The 17,263-nt window shown below is 38.2% G+C and overlaps 1 protein-coding gene across 1 annotated transcript in view; it reads left to right on the top strand.

The window, feature by feature from the left end:
• Positions 1 to 17,263, top strand: part of TMA16 (translation machinery associated 16 homolog) — a 40,631-nt gene that overhangs the window by 8,885 nt on the left and 14,483 nt on the right. Inside the window, exons 2-5 of the mRNA XM_088056986.1 lie at positions 4,916 to 5,046; positions 15,336 to 15,451; positions 15,891 to 16,232; positions 17,130 to 17,242. Coding sequence (XP_087913112.1) covers positions 4,916 to 5,046; positions 15,336 to 15,451; positions 15,891 to 16,232; positions 17,130 to 17,242 — 702 coding nt within the window. The remainder of the gene's footprint in view (positions 1 to 4,915; positions 5,047 to 15,335; positions 15,452 to 15,890; positions 16,233 to 17,129; positions 17,243 to 17,263) is intronic.

Below are 17,263 nucleotides of genomic sequence, written 5' to 3'. Positions count from 1 at the left end.
ATCTTTCTGCTCCCAAGTTCACTAATAACAGAAGACTGTGAGAGCCCTCTCCTGGTGAACAAATTTTATCTCCCTCCAGATGCTGTTTGCCAACCAGAGATTCTGAGACAGATACTCCAGCTGTAAAAGAAGATAGCACTTATAATGTACTCTAAAGGGTTTTTATTAATACTTTTCTTAAGTTACAAAAGTCACAAAACAAAGCCTTTATTTTCCAAATTCCATCTTATAAAGTGAAGCAGAAAGTCAAGGAAAATACTTCCCAAAAAACTGCAATCTACAAAGAAATACTACCTTCAATTTACATTCACACCAGTACAAATTTTGCATGGCTAAGGTTGACACCCATCTGGAATGTTTTAAATAAAACTTCTTTAAAGATTTTTTTCATTCATGATAGGTGTTCAGAAGGTTGTGTGCACAGTCAATCCCCAGACATGGAATGAATGAGTGAGCCAAGCCTGAAAACCCTGAAGCATCTAAAGGGAGCCTTGGGATCTTCTGAGGTTGGCAGTGGACAGGAAGGTCCTAGGGGAACACATTCTTTTTCTCCCGCATAACCAACCAGAGACAGCCCGTGCTGAGTGCACAAGTTATTCTTTCATGCTACCAAAACTGAACTTTTTTCTAGGCATTCCCCTTTACTCCTAGCACATGTAGCCTGCCCACATTATTCAGAAAGGGGATATATTAAACACAATATCCTTTCCCTGTCTATACTTGCTGTCCTTAATACCTATACTTGCAACATGAATTTGGCTTCTTCTCCTGCTGTGCTCTCCCCTTTCCCTGTAGCAAGAACTCATTTTGGTTGAAACACTGTCTCTTTCACTTGCATTTCTTCTGCTGCTTATCCTCTTAGTCTGATTTAGTGTATTCATTTTAAGGATGGATGCTGTGTCTCTCTATTCCACCACTTTTGAGGCCTGAAAAGAATTTTAAGTTCAAACAATTTTAAGTTCATATCAGACTAAGTCAAGGAACTACCAGACATGCTTGGGTCCAGCTAACTATCTAGACAGCATCTCAGTTCAGAGGCAAAGGCAGTTGAAGTAATGTTGACATAGCAAGAATGCACACTTAAAGCAAAGTTCCAAGTTTCTAGTTCCCAGTTTGAGAGCTTTGGGATATTCAGAGACAACAAACACCCTTCCATTGCTGTGGCAGTGAAGCATTAAAGCAGTGATCACACCCCCATGTCTCAGGACCCAGAGGACTCCACACAAAAGTTTCACAAATGTTCTTCTGGGGACCGATGATGGCCCAGGCAGCCTCAAATGAACTCACTGACCATTTGCATCAAAGTCACCTCAGCTGAAAGCTGAGCTTTATCCAGATTGAAAGGAACCCAGAGAGGTTTATGGGCCTGTTTTTCTGTGCACTAGCATAAATTGTGTTGCCTTATCTGAAGAGTTTGCATGGAGATGGCAGAGGTTGGCTGTGTAGCAACTGCTAGTGAAAGAATTGTTCAGAAAACAAGGAGTTTAATATATGTACTTTGCTTTTGATGTTGACTCATGGTTGGTTAAGGTGTGGTGTGTAGTCAGTGTAGCGAGTTGGCAAAGCTGTATATACTGAAACTGTTACACACTGGATAACTTTTATGGTAGGCAATATTCAATCAGTTATAAAAACAAGTGTTTTACAATATAAATTTTTCTGCTTGAAAAGGGAAGTTCTAATTTTTAGCTAGCACACAGTTGTTTTCCTGTGCAAGAAGGAAAACATGAGCAGTGAGTTACTATGTGGAAGAGCCTACCATGATTTCAGAGCCAAGCACTCCCAGTTCAGTTTGCACTAGCACTGATATCTCTTGAAGAGCTCAAAGCAGCTGAAATACAATAATGCCTCATTAAAAACGTAATGCTTTTATATAAATATGTAGCTTAGATTCCTATTTCAGATGATCTAATACAAGATCTCATATCCTCTGTTTCTTTTAGAGCAGCAAAGCACGTTAACCCTGCTATTTCTAGCTTCAGCTGTAAGCTAGAATCCAGTGGTAGCAACAAGACATAGATGTCACTGGAAGAAGTAATGTTTGGAGGCAGCATAGTGCTGGCCAATTTGATCCCTAGGCTGCTATAGCTGAAATGTGCTGTAAAGATGCAAACTGACAGCTAGGAAGACACTTTTGTATGAAAAAGATTTCAAGATTACTTTTTTGTTTCATTTTTCACTGCCCTTTTTTTTTTTTCTACACTAGACTTTTCCTTAAATAAACAAATATATTTTTGTCTTTGAAATTATTTGTAATTAAGGTTAAGCTCAAATGACACCAGTAGGTAGAGGGCTCATTGCTTGTCTGGAACTGAATAATTGCAGTAAAATGTTGTACAAAGCAAACCACCTCAGAGCATTTGTAATCTAAGATGGAAACTGGGGCATTGTATTGTGCAAAGCTAAAAAGATCAGTCTGAGGACTTATATCGCTAAGTGAGAGAACTCAAGAACTTGCTCAGCCATTAACCAGCCTTGCTGTATCAAAAAACTAACAGACAGATCATTGGTAATACTGAATAATTTCCAAATTATCATAGGATCTTTGAGGACCCTACATTAATACACCTAAGGCAGGACAAGTTTTCAGAAGTGATAAATGCTCTGCAGACACCCCTGTAACCAGCCCAAAAGAAACCTTTGAAAAACCTCAAAGAGTGAACATATTTTTTGTTGACCTTCATTCTGGAGTTGAGAAGAAAGAGGCAGGCTCTGTTGGCTGCCACTTGCTTTTTGGAGCTGTGCTTACAGTCTCAACTCCCATGCTTCACAGGCAAGTAAAGCAAAGTGAACGTTAACTTCCATTTTCCCACTTTCTTGAGGCCCTGGAGAAATTAAATCCAACTGTAGAAGTTTTGTCCCTCTTTCTCTCTGTTGCTGCACTACATCTAAGGGGAAATACTTGAGACCACTTCCCAGGTCTGAGCTCACCTTCTTGTCACATCTCAATACCAGACCACAAGAGCAAGGCATGGAAGGTGATACAGAATAACAGGAGAACAAGACGCAAGACATGACACCTAACGTACCATTTCTAAGTACAGACAAGAAACCTAGTTCCAATCCCATTTATTTAATCTAGTAAAATTATTTTGGGTAAATCAGTGGAAGCACCAACTCACCTAGGTAGCAGGTAAAAAAAAAGAAAAAAGAAGTGACTTAGTTCCTTCTCTAAATCAGTAAACTCATAACTGTCTCATTCAGTAAACTAATGAGGTGTGTTATTTTAGAAGGGATTAGATGAGATTATTATTTTTAATCAATTAAGGTGTGGCAAATATTGTGCCATGCAGTCCTTTAAATTAATTGTATGTGTACAGTCACATGGGTCATGCTGATCATCTCTATTTATACAGAGCAGAAGAGAAGATGATCTCTAGTTAGTTAATACATACATTGCTAGCAAAAAAGTAAGTTGGTGAACTTCATAAAAAGACCGTGTTAACGAAAAGTTAGTAGAAGCCCTTAATTATCCCTTTGAATGATACCTACAGAAATGGGCTCTCACAGAAACTGCAAATTGCAAAGGGACACTATTAATACAATGCATAATTATTCCATAAATTTATTGTTAAAAGTATTGCAAAGGTCAAAATCTTTGTGATCTGCATCACTTAATAACAATCACAATAGCAACACAAGAGCACTTTCACACAAACCCCTTTTTTACACTTGCTAAGTGATAAAAATACTTAATCATGATATCACAGGCTCAGTTGTAAATTAGTCTAAAAAAAAAACAATGCATGAATAAAATATTCTCTGACTGCCACTTGGAGGTTCTAAGCCACACCAGTTCCTGGTCTGATCCATTTCTAAATGACTGCAAAATTCCATCTGAAACAGTTGAAGTTTTAAGCCAACACATGTTAAAAAAAAACCACCATGTCTAATACTTTCTGATACAGTGTTTACAGAAAGCTAATGACAAATGACCCAAATAAAAAATATAATCATGATAATGAACTATTTCTCTGTGCATTTACCAGTTCAGTTCCTCTGAACCAATTAACTTAAGATAACAACTGGGCAGATACTGTCATAAACAAACAGCTATGCTGCTCATGGTACCTGCCTAACAAGGTCTGCCCAAGGATTTAAAATTTAACTCACTAAAATAATTCTTGGTCTAGAGTAAAATAGGGGACAAAAGTATACCATTAAGAGCATTTTTTTTCTTGTAGAAACCAGTATAACTGCATGCCAGTGCAAGAACTGGCTAAAGGAATTTATAAAAAAATTCTCATTTCTATCATCAATCTATTTCTAAATTAGATTGAGGTATTGCCCTTCTAATATAAAACATTTGAAGTTTAATGTCCAGTAATTCTATTTTAGGAAGCATTAGGCACTGTAACCCAGACTTTCAAATAGGGATAACATGAATAGGTTCCTTAGATATTTTTGAAGAAGTTTTAGATCAGTCACTAACCACTAAAAATCTTAAATACCTTAAAGCCACATGGAAGTGGAGAGGGGGGAAAAAAGTCCCTATCAAAGATCCTGCTAAAACATAGTTTTAAAAGTTCACACAACAGAAATCAAACATATATGAGACTAGACAGCTCTGTGTTTCTAGAAAATTGCTTCATTACAGATGAAAAATAGCACAAACAAAAATAAAACAACTATTTAAAGAGTGAGCCTCTTGCAGTAGATGATGTTTTTCTTTATACCAAGATGTTCACTTCCTAATGGACAGGCATTTCAAACTGGTTCTTCCAATTACAGTACCCCAGTGAGAAGCATCAGGTAACATTAGAGAGAGCTTCAACTTATCTTCCCATTCCCCTCAGTGAAATGTATCCACCACAATTCTGTCTAACTGAATTGCTCAACAGAGCATCAAGAATCAAGCTGGGGCAAGTCATAGTGGGCATGGAAATGCCTTTTCATTTAAATTTTTGTGTGACAGGTATTCCTTGGTGATTCAAGGAAGCCATAAAGCTCTCCTGCCTCCTTGCACTCACCGGTATGGTGCAACACCAACCTTGGCCCAGCCACCCAGCTTGCTCTCTCCTTCTCACACCCCTGTGACCATTCAGGGTACATATGGCAATGCTATTTCTCTCTCAGCTTCCTAGTTAGGCTAGTACTCATTTTAAAAATCCACTTCATTATGGACTTGCAGACTTCCCTTCTACCACCTCTGAAAAGGATGTTTTGCCATATTCAAATTGTTCAAAATCTGTTTGTTATTAGTTCACAAAAATTGCAACCCTAAAATATGGCTCATAGCATAAATGTTTACCTTTTAAAGTGCCTACTTTTGCCCTATCCTTAGGTAACCCATCTTAAATTTTTCTTTTGCAATTTTGAAGGGTAATAGCTGTGGTTAAATGGGTTATTATTTGAAGTGTCAGATGAACGAAAAGTTTCATTGTGAAAGCAGCAAATGCCCACAAAGTAGAAAACTGGTTTTTAATACATCATACTTTTACAAACTAAACCAAGTGTTCTTGATAGAAATTGTCACATTTAGAAATAGCTTTTCTTTGTAAAATCTGAAAATAAAAATATTGTGATCTATCAAAGATGATAAAACCAACACCTTCCCAAATATCCTTATTTTTGAAAGAAAGAAGGCAAAATACAAAAAACCAAAAAATTATTAGGCAATTATTGAACTTGCATAACATTGTGTGAAACATTAGGGAAATTCTTTTCTAAGATGATAAAGTTATGTTTTCTCCCTATTTAGAGTAAAACACCTGCAATACTTTTATGCTCACTATTATCAACAGAAACTCCTGAAATTATGCTGGTAAGTTGTTTCAACAGGATTTTATTTAAAAGATGCTACAAAATATGACCAATTTCCCCTGCCAAATAGGGCAAAACTTCTCTTTCAAGTTAGTTAACCTGGGTTTTTAAAGGGTATTCCTCTGTTATAAAAATAAGCTTTTGTCTATCTCCTGCTAAGAACTCTGCCTGCAGAGATGTCACCTCCCTGTTTTCTAAGAAATATGGTCCTCATGACCTAAGAAAATGCTTCTCCTGACCATCTTAGAGAGAAATGTATGCATAAGTACCTTTTTCAGTAATATAAATGCAAAATCTAATGATCACTACGACCACAGGAGCTAAATGCAGAGAAAAGCCTCTCTGCACACTTCCTATGGGCTGCTGTGACTCTTCAAAAGCCAGGAGCCACACTGAATCACAAAGTCCACAAGACATTCTGCTTACATGTGTACAACAAACAGTAATATCCACGCACTTCATCATGAGTCCTGTGTATTGATTATTTCTACTCGCCAACTGCTAAGTTAGGAGTAGCTGAAGTTGAAAGCAGAATCAAGTTGAAAGCCTGACAAAGAGAGCTAGACCCTTGGTGAAGCCATGCTGGCTGCCTCAAATCACCTGCCTGTCCTCTATGGGCTTCTAAGCAGAGCTTCTAGAAGGATCTATTCCATGACCTTCTCAGGCACAGAGAAGTGAAATGCATGCAATAGGATATAACACTGAAGCATCAGAAAAAAAAAAAAAAAAAAAAAGGAGTTAAATCTTTCACAAAAAAAGTGAAAAAACCCTCCTTTCAAAGTCACTCAAATTCTATTGTGTTGTAATTAAAAAAACTTAAAAAATCATTAGAAACAAGAAAAACAAGTTAATTTAGCTCCTAGATTCCACATGATGCCACCCACTAAAACTGTATCTTCCTGCTCTAGCCTTGTTTCACTATAAACTGATTGAGACTGCAGTATGGTATATGTCATTTTGAAACTCTTCCAATTATCTCTGAGAAATAAAAAAACCCAAAAGCCAAAAAACAAACAAACAAAAAACAAAAAAAAATTTAAGAAAAAGACAGATTATCTGCTTTTTCTTCTCATTTTTTGTGATAACATGTACAGTCTGACTAATTGATCTGGTTTGCTTCTCTGTCTATACAAATTGAATTATTTCCAGAAGCTCATTAGGAGTAATAGCTGCCTGTAAACCAAAGGAGTGAAGGGTCAGCCAAGGTAACTGGTGTTACTAATTAGAGCCAAAACAAAAAAGTGAAATTAAAATTCATCTATGCATGTCTACACTTGCCCACACAAATCATTATTTAACAACAATATTTAATCATTAGTGTGACTTGAGTAGATTGTACACTTCATTGTACTTAAGTAGACACAGAACACTGAATCTAACTACCAGACCTACCTTTTAATGAAAAATCACCAAGAGTTATACAATTAATATGTTTCACAACAAACTTGCGTTTTGGAGACATCCAGACACACAAGGCAGATTTCACAATAAATGCTTTTCTTTCTCAGGAGCTCTGAATTTTACTCTGAATATGGTATAAACTGATGGTGTGAATAACTAATTGAAGACTACTGCCTCTGTTCATTTGTCAGTAAAGCAAAGAAAACGATGATGCTGAGCATGATGAAGTATTTCAGGATTTCTTGGGGACAAGAGTACAGCTGAGTGACTACACAACTCAGTCACTGAATGGTGGACACTCCAAGATGGGTACATTTTTCACAACCTTGCGATGAGTTTCAAAGCTGACAGTTTCAAGCCTGACTTGTGCTACAGCTTTAACTTAGGTAATTGTGATGCTTAACAATCCAGCTAGATTTATGGGAATCAAGGTTATATCTCTCCCCTATATGTGAAAAATAGAAAGCAAATACAGTTTGAAGATATGTGGTTTTCTGTTTTCTTGACACACCAGGAATCAAACGGACAATGTGGTTTCAAATAAGTGTTTGCTGTAAACAAGCAACAAATTTCAGCTACAAGTTTCTAGGCCTGAATTTAATTGCAGAACTCAAACATCATTTGCAGGGAGTTACTAGATTATTTGCAAATCTCCTGGCAAATCAACTGTAGGGCCTTTCTGTGGATTGTTTGTACCTGATAACAGCAGACCCTCAAAACCTTGGGTAAACTTCCAGCACCTCCAGATACAGTAAAGTCTCCGACAGTTGCCTGATGTCAGGAGACTTACAGATCACAAAGAATGGTGCCTGTGGACCCTCTGCTATAGGTTACATTTCAGCCTCATGAAGACACATAGTCATATTCAAAATAGATTACAGGTTATGACTGTGTGGGGCATTAAGATTTCTGAATGGGATGAACTTGACCCTTTCAGTTCCCAATAGCCCTCTATTTACATATATGCTGTTACTGGACAGCATCCTGTCAGCCATACAAACCAGCTCTCTGTGATCCGAACACTAGGGGAAACACCTACACATGAATGGGTTTTAAATATGGTCGGGGGGCAGGATTTTTTGTATAGGAAGGAGTAAGAGTTTTGCTGAAGGTGGTTCCAGACTCAGCACTACATAATCACTTGTAACTTCCACTTGTATCACACCATGATATAGTGCAGCAATTGTCAGTAACATTTCTGCACAGCTCCAAAAGACATCATTCAATTTCACAAATTCACATCACTGGACAAGAACAGCTGGGTTGGAACCAGAACTGGCTTCAGCATGCAACAATCCAACACAACACATCAGCTTTTCTGCCCTGAAATACTGTTATGGAAGATGGAACTCAAAGGCATGGACTAAACAAAGTCGATGGACTTTATCCTTAAATAAGGATGGTCCATAGATTAAGGGTATGATATCTGTATCTACAGATATAGATACAGATATAGATAAATGCAGATATATCTCAGACGACCAGAAAGATTATGGTGGTTAACTGGGATGTATTGGGACATGGGCATGATGCAAATGGTATGGAATAAGGAGTGGATACTGTCCTGGATTCATCTAGAATAGATTTAATTTTTTTCCTAGTAGCTGGTACAGTCTGTGTTTTATATCTAATATGAAAAAAAATACTGAGGGCACACTGATTTTTTAGTTGTTGCTAAGTAGTGCTTACTTTAAGTCAAGGACTTTTCAGTTTCCTGTGCTCTGCCAGTGACAGTGACATGCAAAAATGGTTCTGTTCTCTAGACATATAATTGCCTATCATACTATTTCAGTTAATGTCACTTCAGCTAATGCTGTTTTAGTTGCTTCTCATCCCCAGTTTTAATTATTTTTCCCTCTCCTGTCATTCAAAAGCAAAAGGCAAGGTAGAGAAACTAGCATCTTGAAACCATACTTATATTCTCTCAGGAAATACTGCCACCAGTAGCTACCTCTAGTTTTTTTTTAAACTCAAGACATTTGGAATTACTAGAAAATGCAGTAAATATTTGGTTATTTCTGTACAGTTTCATGCAGTGGTACTTAATTTTAAAAACAATGTGGCTTTTTATTTTGCTTTAGCTCGAGGAGTGGAATTATGTTTCCCATGCATGCCATATTACAAGACAAATAATAAGGACCTGAATCCTCAGGAGCTGTAACTTGAAATACTGTCTTGAATGAATGCTGTCCCTAAGGAAAAGAAATGTTAAATCTTATTCCACACACATTAGTGCTAGCTTATAAAAGCTGAAAGCCTGGCTGGAGAGCTTTTTGGAACAGACTTTCTCTTGCAATGTTTTGCCTTTCTCCCACCAGTGTCAAACTTCTGGGTTCCTGGCCTGCCATGCAGGTAGAATGGTGAATTCAATACTGATGTGAATGCTTCTGAGCTTGCAGCCTGGAAGGACATTTAGCCAGAAAAAAAACCCCAACAAACCACCAAATAAGTAACCTTTTACTTAACATGGCAGGAAATATATACTGGAGACAGGATTACTCACAAGCACTGCAACAGGGACTTTGGGGCAGGGAACATGGTTTTTCCAAAGTCCCTCCAAAATAGCTTCCAAGTGTCTGCAGCAGTGAGCAAGAGGACTCAGAGACCTGATTTGTGTGACAAGCATCAGAGTCTGATTTTCTCAAATGTAATGTTATTTAATATAAAGACCTTCTGTGGAAATGAGTTAAAATTATTTCAAAATTGTTTTTATAAATAACTTCCTTTATTTTGTAAAGAAATCTCTTTTCCTGCTTTTTTATTCCAGAAACTTTTTGTTTGAGATTTCATAATTTCACAGGGAAGGGAACTAATGATGAATAACAGCACCAGAGATCAGAGCCATAGCCTATTAGGCATATCACTTAGTACAGCTGTCTTTTAATACAGTGAAAGTGTTTATACTAAAATATAATTTCTTCTTATCCTGTTTTAAATACAAGATACACAACAATTTTAAGTCCACTGAGGGTTTGTCGTTTTTTTCCAAAGTAATTCTCAGTATCCAAAGAGTACCTTGCAAAAGATGTCATCACATTTGCTGTGTCAGGTCTTAGCTAGTGGGAAAATTGCCTTTGGTGGATGGGTGCAGTTATAGCACTTCAGAGCTATTCAGGAGCAGCTCTGAACATAGCGGCAGGATTTTAGAGGATTTCATCACCATGATTCAGTGCCATTAAACAGTGACACAGAGATCACTGAAGGTCTTTGCCTTGAGACAATTCCAGCTCCACACAACAGAATTTCATGACACAGCAGTCACTGTGGTACACAGTGATGGCTTTTACACTGGTAACATTCAGTTATGATTTAGATCACACTAATTGTTAAGTCTGTGCTCCCAGCATTTCTTTCAATACAATCAATAATATTACAAATTTTTTTTCTTTTCTAAATATTATTAATAAGGAGCTACTAGTCCCCCATTTTTGTGACTGAGACTCCTCTGATGAAACAAATATTACTGTTTCCTAGGGTATGATATTTTTAAGGAATAAACACACTATTGAATATGGGTTGAGCTACTTTCAAGTCTAAATGATTTTAGATATTTTTTTTTTTTACAGTTTGCAGAGGATGAAATGATCCAAACTCTACCAATTACACACACCAAAAGCTGAAAAGAATGCAAGCTCATCCTTAGCTTCCTGTTTTTCTGAAAGGTTAATTCCTTTAAATAGGCACTAATGAAATCATAGGAAAAAAAATAGAAAACATTAGAGGGACCAAGGAGATAACCAGAATTATTATGATTGTTAAGGGTTTACAAGGAGAAGTTATATTAATTTAATGAGGAAATCCAAGCAATCAGCCAAATACACCAAACCAAATTTAAAATAATATAATTTCTGATACAGGTATATAGCAGTGAGCATGAACATATTTATCTAGACTATACCCAGATCACTCTTGCAGACTCAGTTTGAAACTCAGAAGTATGCAAAATATCTACTGAAAAAAAAAAAAAATGCAGGAGAGGTGAAACATGCTATGCTGCTACAGAATTTATGGGGATTGCGTGCTTTTAAACTGAAAATATCACATAGCCGTACACATGTACATTTAAACTTTGCATAACACTGTGACATGTTGTGACAGTAGTAATGAGAAAGTCTATTCCAAGTTTCAAATTAAAAAGGAATTAAAAATTAGTATGAAGAACAAAATCAGAAATTATTTGTAGCTTCACAGGCACCTGACAACACAATATGCCTGCCAGAGGAGCTGAGGAAAGCCTCCTGAGACCTGATGAAATCCCAGACAAGACTGAATTACTGGAGTCAGCTCATCTAAAATATTATACAGTGTGTTCATGTAATAGCCTCAACTGCTGCAGCTACAGAGCCTGAAGATTGAAAAGGAAAAGAAGGAAAAAACCACTTAAACGAGACAGATAGATTAAAAAATTATATGCTGTCCCTCAAATTTTAATGAAAGAATTGAGATTTCAATCTTTTCATGTTTTCCTGTTTCTCACAGGACTATGATTATTTTTTAGCCTAACTCAGTAACCATCTTTGTATTGGCAGATAATTTTATCCTTATTTTTCCATTAGTATATGTACAGTGAAAATATCCTGATATATCAAGGACATGTCAGATAGATTTACCGGAGATTAAATTCAATTCACTATTGAAAAAAAAAAAGACACAATAAAGTCTCACAAGAATAAAATCGTGAATTTTGGTTGCAACTTCACTAATGAGTATATTTGAATGGTTATAAGGAGGATTTTTTCAAATGGATACCCAGACAGGCTAAACAGAAGTTTAAGCAGAGGCAGAAGGGTTTATTCTCGAAGTTTCAGGCATGTTTCCCAGATATATCTGCCCCCACACTGAACTTCTGATCATTTTATCTGAGCATTAAGCCACTGGGCACACCACGGGCTCCATGGAAACTGTGGGTACCAGAGAATCTGCTGAAAATCTTTGTGTATTGACACACTTGCATGCAACCTGACTGGAATAATTTGATCCAGAAAGGTGTCTGCAAAACAGAGCATCTAAAGGATCTAGTACAAAAGATTCTCTTTTCTTTGCTGAAGCTGCCATGCTAGACAGTGACAGCATGTTATACTGTAGCCCCATTTCTGATTCTTCTCTCCAGAAAGTTTTAAATCTACATATTTCTGCAGATGATATCTTGAAACTGGAAACTTGCAGAGTATGCTACATATCTCCCGTGTTACCATGGACTTGCAAAAGGTGAAGCATAGTACAGTGCACCAGAGAGCCTCTTCAAAATCTAAACAAATGAAGCGGCCAGAGCTCTCATTTAAAAAGGTTAAAGAGATGGATAAAAGGAGGCCCTGTCAAAAGGAATAAGTGGTCTTCTGATGTTCTGATTAGCAGCAGGAATCCATTAGGAAGAGCTTGAGTGTAATTAGAATGGAGAGATTAAAAGAAATACAATAGTAGAAGCATTTAGAAAAAAAATACGAATTGCAGAAATAGGTAGCCTGCAGCATAATCAAAGGAGCATGTAGTAGGTGTTTTTAGTAGTTTCTTGTGCACTGTAGATTAGAAATGATTGCAAACCATGTAGGAAAGAGTGAGTTATATAAATAGGTGTTTCTATCATACCTTTTCTTAGTTTGTAAGCAGAAAAATTACACGTATCAGTGAAAAATGCATTAGTATCTATGGCATAAGTAAAACCAAATGTACTGATCATAAGAAATGTAAAGAAAATTTCAGGTAAATGCTAGAAATTCTGGAGCACAGGTTTTAAAACTTGGGTTTATTTAAAGCTCTCTTGAGTCATTTAAGTTGAATTTGTAGAAATACTACCTCAGCCATGCATGTTCACAGTCTGTAAACTGTGGACATAAACAATGGCATTGAATTGACAGGAATTTAATGTCAAAGCATAAGCCTAACTAAATGAAAAGCAAGTGGCATTCTATTTATGAACTCAGTATACAGCAAATATTAATGAATGCACCCTCAGATTTGCTGAAGCTCAGTCAGACACCCACCCGTGACAACAATGAGCTCAACTGTCAGCCGATTTATTCTCCTAAAGGTTGATTTAAAAATAACACAAGTTATGTATCAGTTTCAGTACTTCATAATTCTTACCCAATTTATTTATATTTAAACAATACCGTTTCCTTCATATCACCACCGCTTGAGAAAATCTGACCTTGGCATATGTAGGAAGAGACTGGAAATCCTAGGAACATATCATTAATGTGGAAGTTTGCAATTAAATATACATTAAGTGAATCAGGGGGCTATATCCTTTATTCATTAAGATAACAGGACATGCAAAAAACACCAATTTAAGAGAGGTTATCTTAAAAAATTCATTTCACAACTGCAAGCATAACTGCTATTTTCTGTTTCTACTGTACTGCTTGGTCTTATTGATAACACGGAATATACTCAAGAAACTCTACATGTGTCTCTCCACTAAAGCCCTGCTACAGATGCATTCAGTCTATGGCAGATCCTGAGACTGACTGCCCACTGTCCTCTCACTGATACAGTTTCCCTTGCTCGTTACCTTTTTTTTCCTCATTTCTAAATGCAGTTGTTAATTGCTTTAACCTTTAGCTGATTCCCTTGAACTCAGGAAATTTGTATTTTGTTACAACTAAGCTAAACACAATTTTAAATTCCATTCTTATTAATGCAGTTATAACACCGTAAATGAGATTTTTAAGAATATTCATAAATCAGTCTAAAACTTATGTCAATTGGTCTAATTCATGACATAAAAATGTTAGAATTTCTGAAAAGCTGATACATGCTGTTATCATTGTAATGGGGCCTCCTTCTTAGAATTGTATGGCTACTGTATCCCAAGTACCGTACTGTAGTCACTGCTGTATAATATTTAATATAATATTTTGTAGTAAATAGAATTTAATAGCAAATCAGTTCAAGGATGAAATAATTAAACTGTACTTGGTAAATCTACTTTATTTTGCATCACTGAACACTGTAAGAAGGACTGTCATAGCCAGATATCCCCTTATTATAATTTATGCATTTGTAATAGCATCAGTAAAATTAATGCAAAAAATGCAAATTAAGATCCAGTTATTAACATGCCAAATTTGGATTCATGTATCCATATCTGCCACCTCCCCAGGATAAATACATGACTTAGGAAAACTTACACAGCAATTATTCCACACAGCTGTCAAGACATTTTGCAAAAGATCCTTTGTAGATGGAGACAGTGAAGTACTAAAAAGCAAAAAAAAAAAGTTTCCAGATTACACACTATTTAAAGAACAAGATCAGACTGGAAATCAAGCACATTTAGATTGAGTACTTTTTGGTTTGTAACTAGGTCATTGGATTAAATGCATCATCACCCAGGGGTCTCATTACAGTCAGTGGCAGAAGACCAGCTGAAAGGCCCCTCGGAGCTGCCCATTAAGTGTGTCTTCAGAGTCTGGGTTTCTTTCTTACAGTTACAATTTAAAATTTACTGTGGGTACCTTTCAGCTCCAGGTTCTGCATCAGCCATGTTCTGCAGCTCAGAAGTAAAGCCAGCTGTACATCTGCTTCCAACCTAGCATTTCTTTGTGAAATGAAAGCTAGATGGAGACCACAGCAGTTTCTCTGTGGTATTTTGATGGGAAGGCCATACCTATTCACATTCCCAAGCATGCATGTTCTAAAGCCTCCAAGCTATTCATGCAAATGAAGAAAGAATCAACAAATTATTTTTTTTCATCTTTCATTTGTACTCATGAGTGGGCCCCATAGTCACAGACCTTATTGCCTGACTTCTTCCAGGACCCCTCAGTTAAATGTGAGTTTCTGGTCCCGAGAAGATTTGAACAGTATTAAAACAGACCTATTCCCCAGTTTGCTACTATGATTCCTGCACTGTTTGACGGCATACCTCTAAATCTATTTACTTGGATGGACTATTTAAAATTTCATGCTCAGTTTCCTGTCTGTGACTGCTACATCCTAAATTATTAGATTAAAAACCAAAATTGCTACTGTCACCGCCATCTGTAGCAGTTCTGTAAATCTATGAAACAGTTTCATTGCAAGTACACAAACAGGTAATGTTCCAATACAAGCTGAATGAAGACTTTGCTTTAGATAATCCTACTTTCCTTGTATGCATTTCAGTAAAAGATTTGGGGGCCTGCTGCTTAGGGACAACCTTTAAAATTAATATGTTTATATATTGTAAGAGTTATCGGCATCTGAAGAGCAAGAAGTGCTAAGACCTAAAGATGGTGTCTCCTTCGAGCGTGTGGTGTCTGGAGCTGAACAGGCACAAGTGCTTTTGCACGGGCCCGTGGTGCAGGTGATGATCTGCTCTGAGGTGCCACAGCAGCATTGCTGCCACAGATATTTGGGGTTTTCTGGTTTGGTGATGTCTGCAAGTCTGAGAGTTACACTCTCCGGTAACTTTTGATTTTGGGCTTCCCAGAAGCTGTTTCTGCTCCCAAGGGACAGGTTTTCTCACACAGGTTGGCACCTTTTTCTTGACTTTGTTCCATTTTCTTCAGCTCAGCAAGGCTCCTTCTTTGCATAGGCACCACTTATGGAATTTCTCCACCGTAATTATCACCAGGTTCTTGGACTACTACTTTTTCTTTCATCTCAAGCTCATGGGTTAAGATAAAGATTAAGCCCCATTAATTTTAGCTGCCAAAGCAGTCACTTTAGCTGTTGCCAAGAGATTATCCAGTCCCTGATCATGTTTCATCCCGTGCTCTGGGCCCGCACCTTCGCCATGACAGCGGCAGCTCGGAACCGCGGCCCGGCCCGCTCGGGGCGCCGCGGAACGCCCGCCGCGCCGCCGCGCGCCCGCCCGGAGCGCTGAGGCTGCTGCACCGCGGCGCCGGAAGGAGGCTCGCTGGCCATGGTGCGTGCGGCGGGCTGGGGATGGGGACGGGCATGGGGACAGGGACAGGAGAAGGGGTACGGGTGCGGTTCCCGCAGCCTGCGCTCCTGCGGACGGCGGTGGCTGCTCACGCCATGCTCCCCCCCCCTTCATTCCCTCCGGGAGTGGCCTCACCAGGCCTCGGGAGTCTGCGGCGAGTCCGCTGGCGGGCCGGTGGCCCTGTGGGCCGATACGGGCGGTGAGCCGACCTTGCATTTAAAAACTGCTGCGTTTCCTCCCCCAGGGGTTTGTGTCCTTTTGGGCCTTCCCGGCAGGGCGGCCCCGGGGCGGGGGGATGCACGGTCCGCTGTGGGGCAGGGAGGAGGTGCTGCCGCCGGAGATTTCCCGAGGTGCTCAGAGTAGTTTTGCCTTTGACACCATCTCGTTTTTTCGCATCCCTAAGCACTGATGTTATCCTAGAGAACTGGATGTACTATAGTCTCCGTTTGTTGATGGCAGGAAAGCCCCCTTGCTTTCAGGTGTTTCTTTTGGGTGCAGTTAAATAGCATATTATTGCATAAAGCCTTTCAGTTCTGTTCAAGTACTTTCTTACCAGAAAATAGGATAACTTAGAGTAGTATTGCTGTACTTTGGAAATTCGTGAATGGTATTCCCTCTCTGTGCAGTATGAAAGGGAGGAGAATGAAAGCCTCTGGCTGGTCTCTGGTGTGAGGCATTATTCCAATGATCCCTTGGGAGAAACAAGAAAATTGCTTTTATTACATTGAACAAATTACGTGAGGCTCTTGTCAGAAACTCAGATAGAAGCTTGAATGGGGACATTTTTCGGCAAAGGTACTAAGAGTTATTCTTGGTTTCCTAGCTGTAGAGTTCTGTGAAGTAGGTATTTTGACAGTAGTCACTATGTCAGATTTCTTACAGCATTTCCTGTGCTCTAGCGGTTTTGTTACAGCATGTACTGGCTTCAAGTAATTTTGTTATTGAAGTGGGTGAAATTGATAATGTATTACTGAAAGTTAAGGGCTTTATTAGATATCAATGACCTTTTAAGTCTTCACCAAGCTGTGTATGTCTTTCTTCCCTTTGCTGTTTTACCCAGCCTTATTAGTTCTTAGTATCTTTGATTTCTTTTCAGCCAAAGTTACGTAAACCTCAAGGAGGGAAGCAAGAGAAAAAAGTTATCCATCCCTACAGCAGAAAAGCTGCACAGCTTGCGAGGGATGTACACAAACAGGAGAAGAAAGAAAAGTAAGTTGACTGCAAAACCTC

The sequence above is a fragment of the Pseudopodoces humilis genome, chromosome 6, assembly GCF_049639895.1.
Source record: "Pseudopodoces humilis isolate 2021_Gansu_Grassland_sample_001 chromosome 6, ASM4963989v1, whole genome shotgun sequence".
NCBI classification, from domain to species: Eukaryota; Metazoa; Chordata; class Aves; order Passeriformes; family Paridae; genus Pseudopodoces; species Pseudopodoces humilis.
Note: the sequence above shows the minus strand (reverse complement) of the source record. Positions and strands in the feature narration are given on the sequence as shown.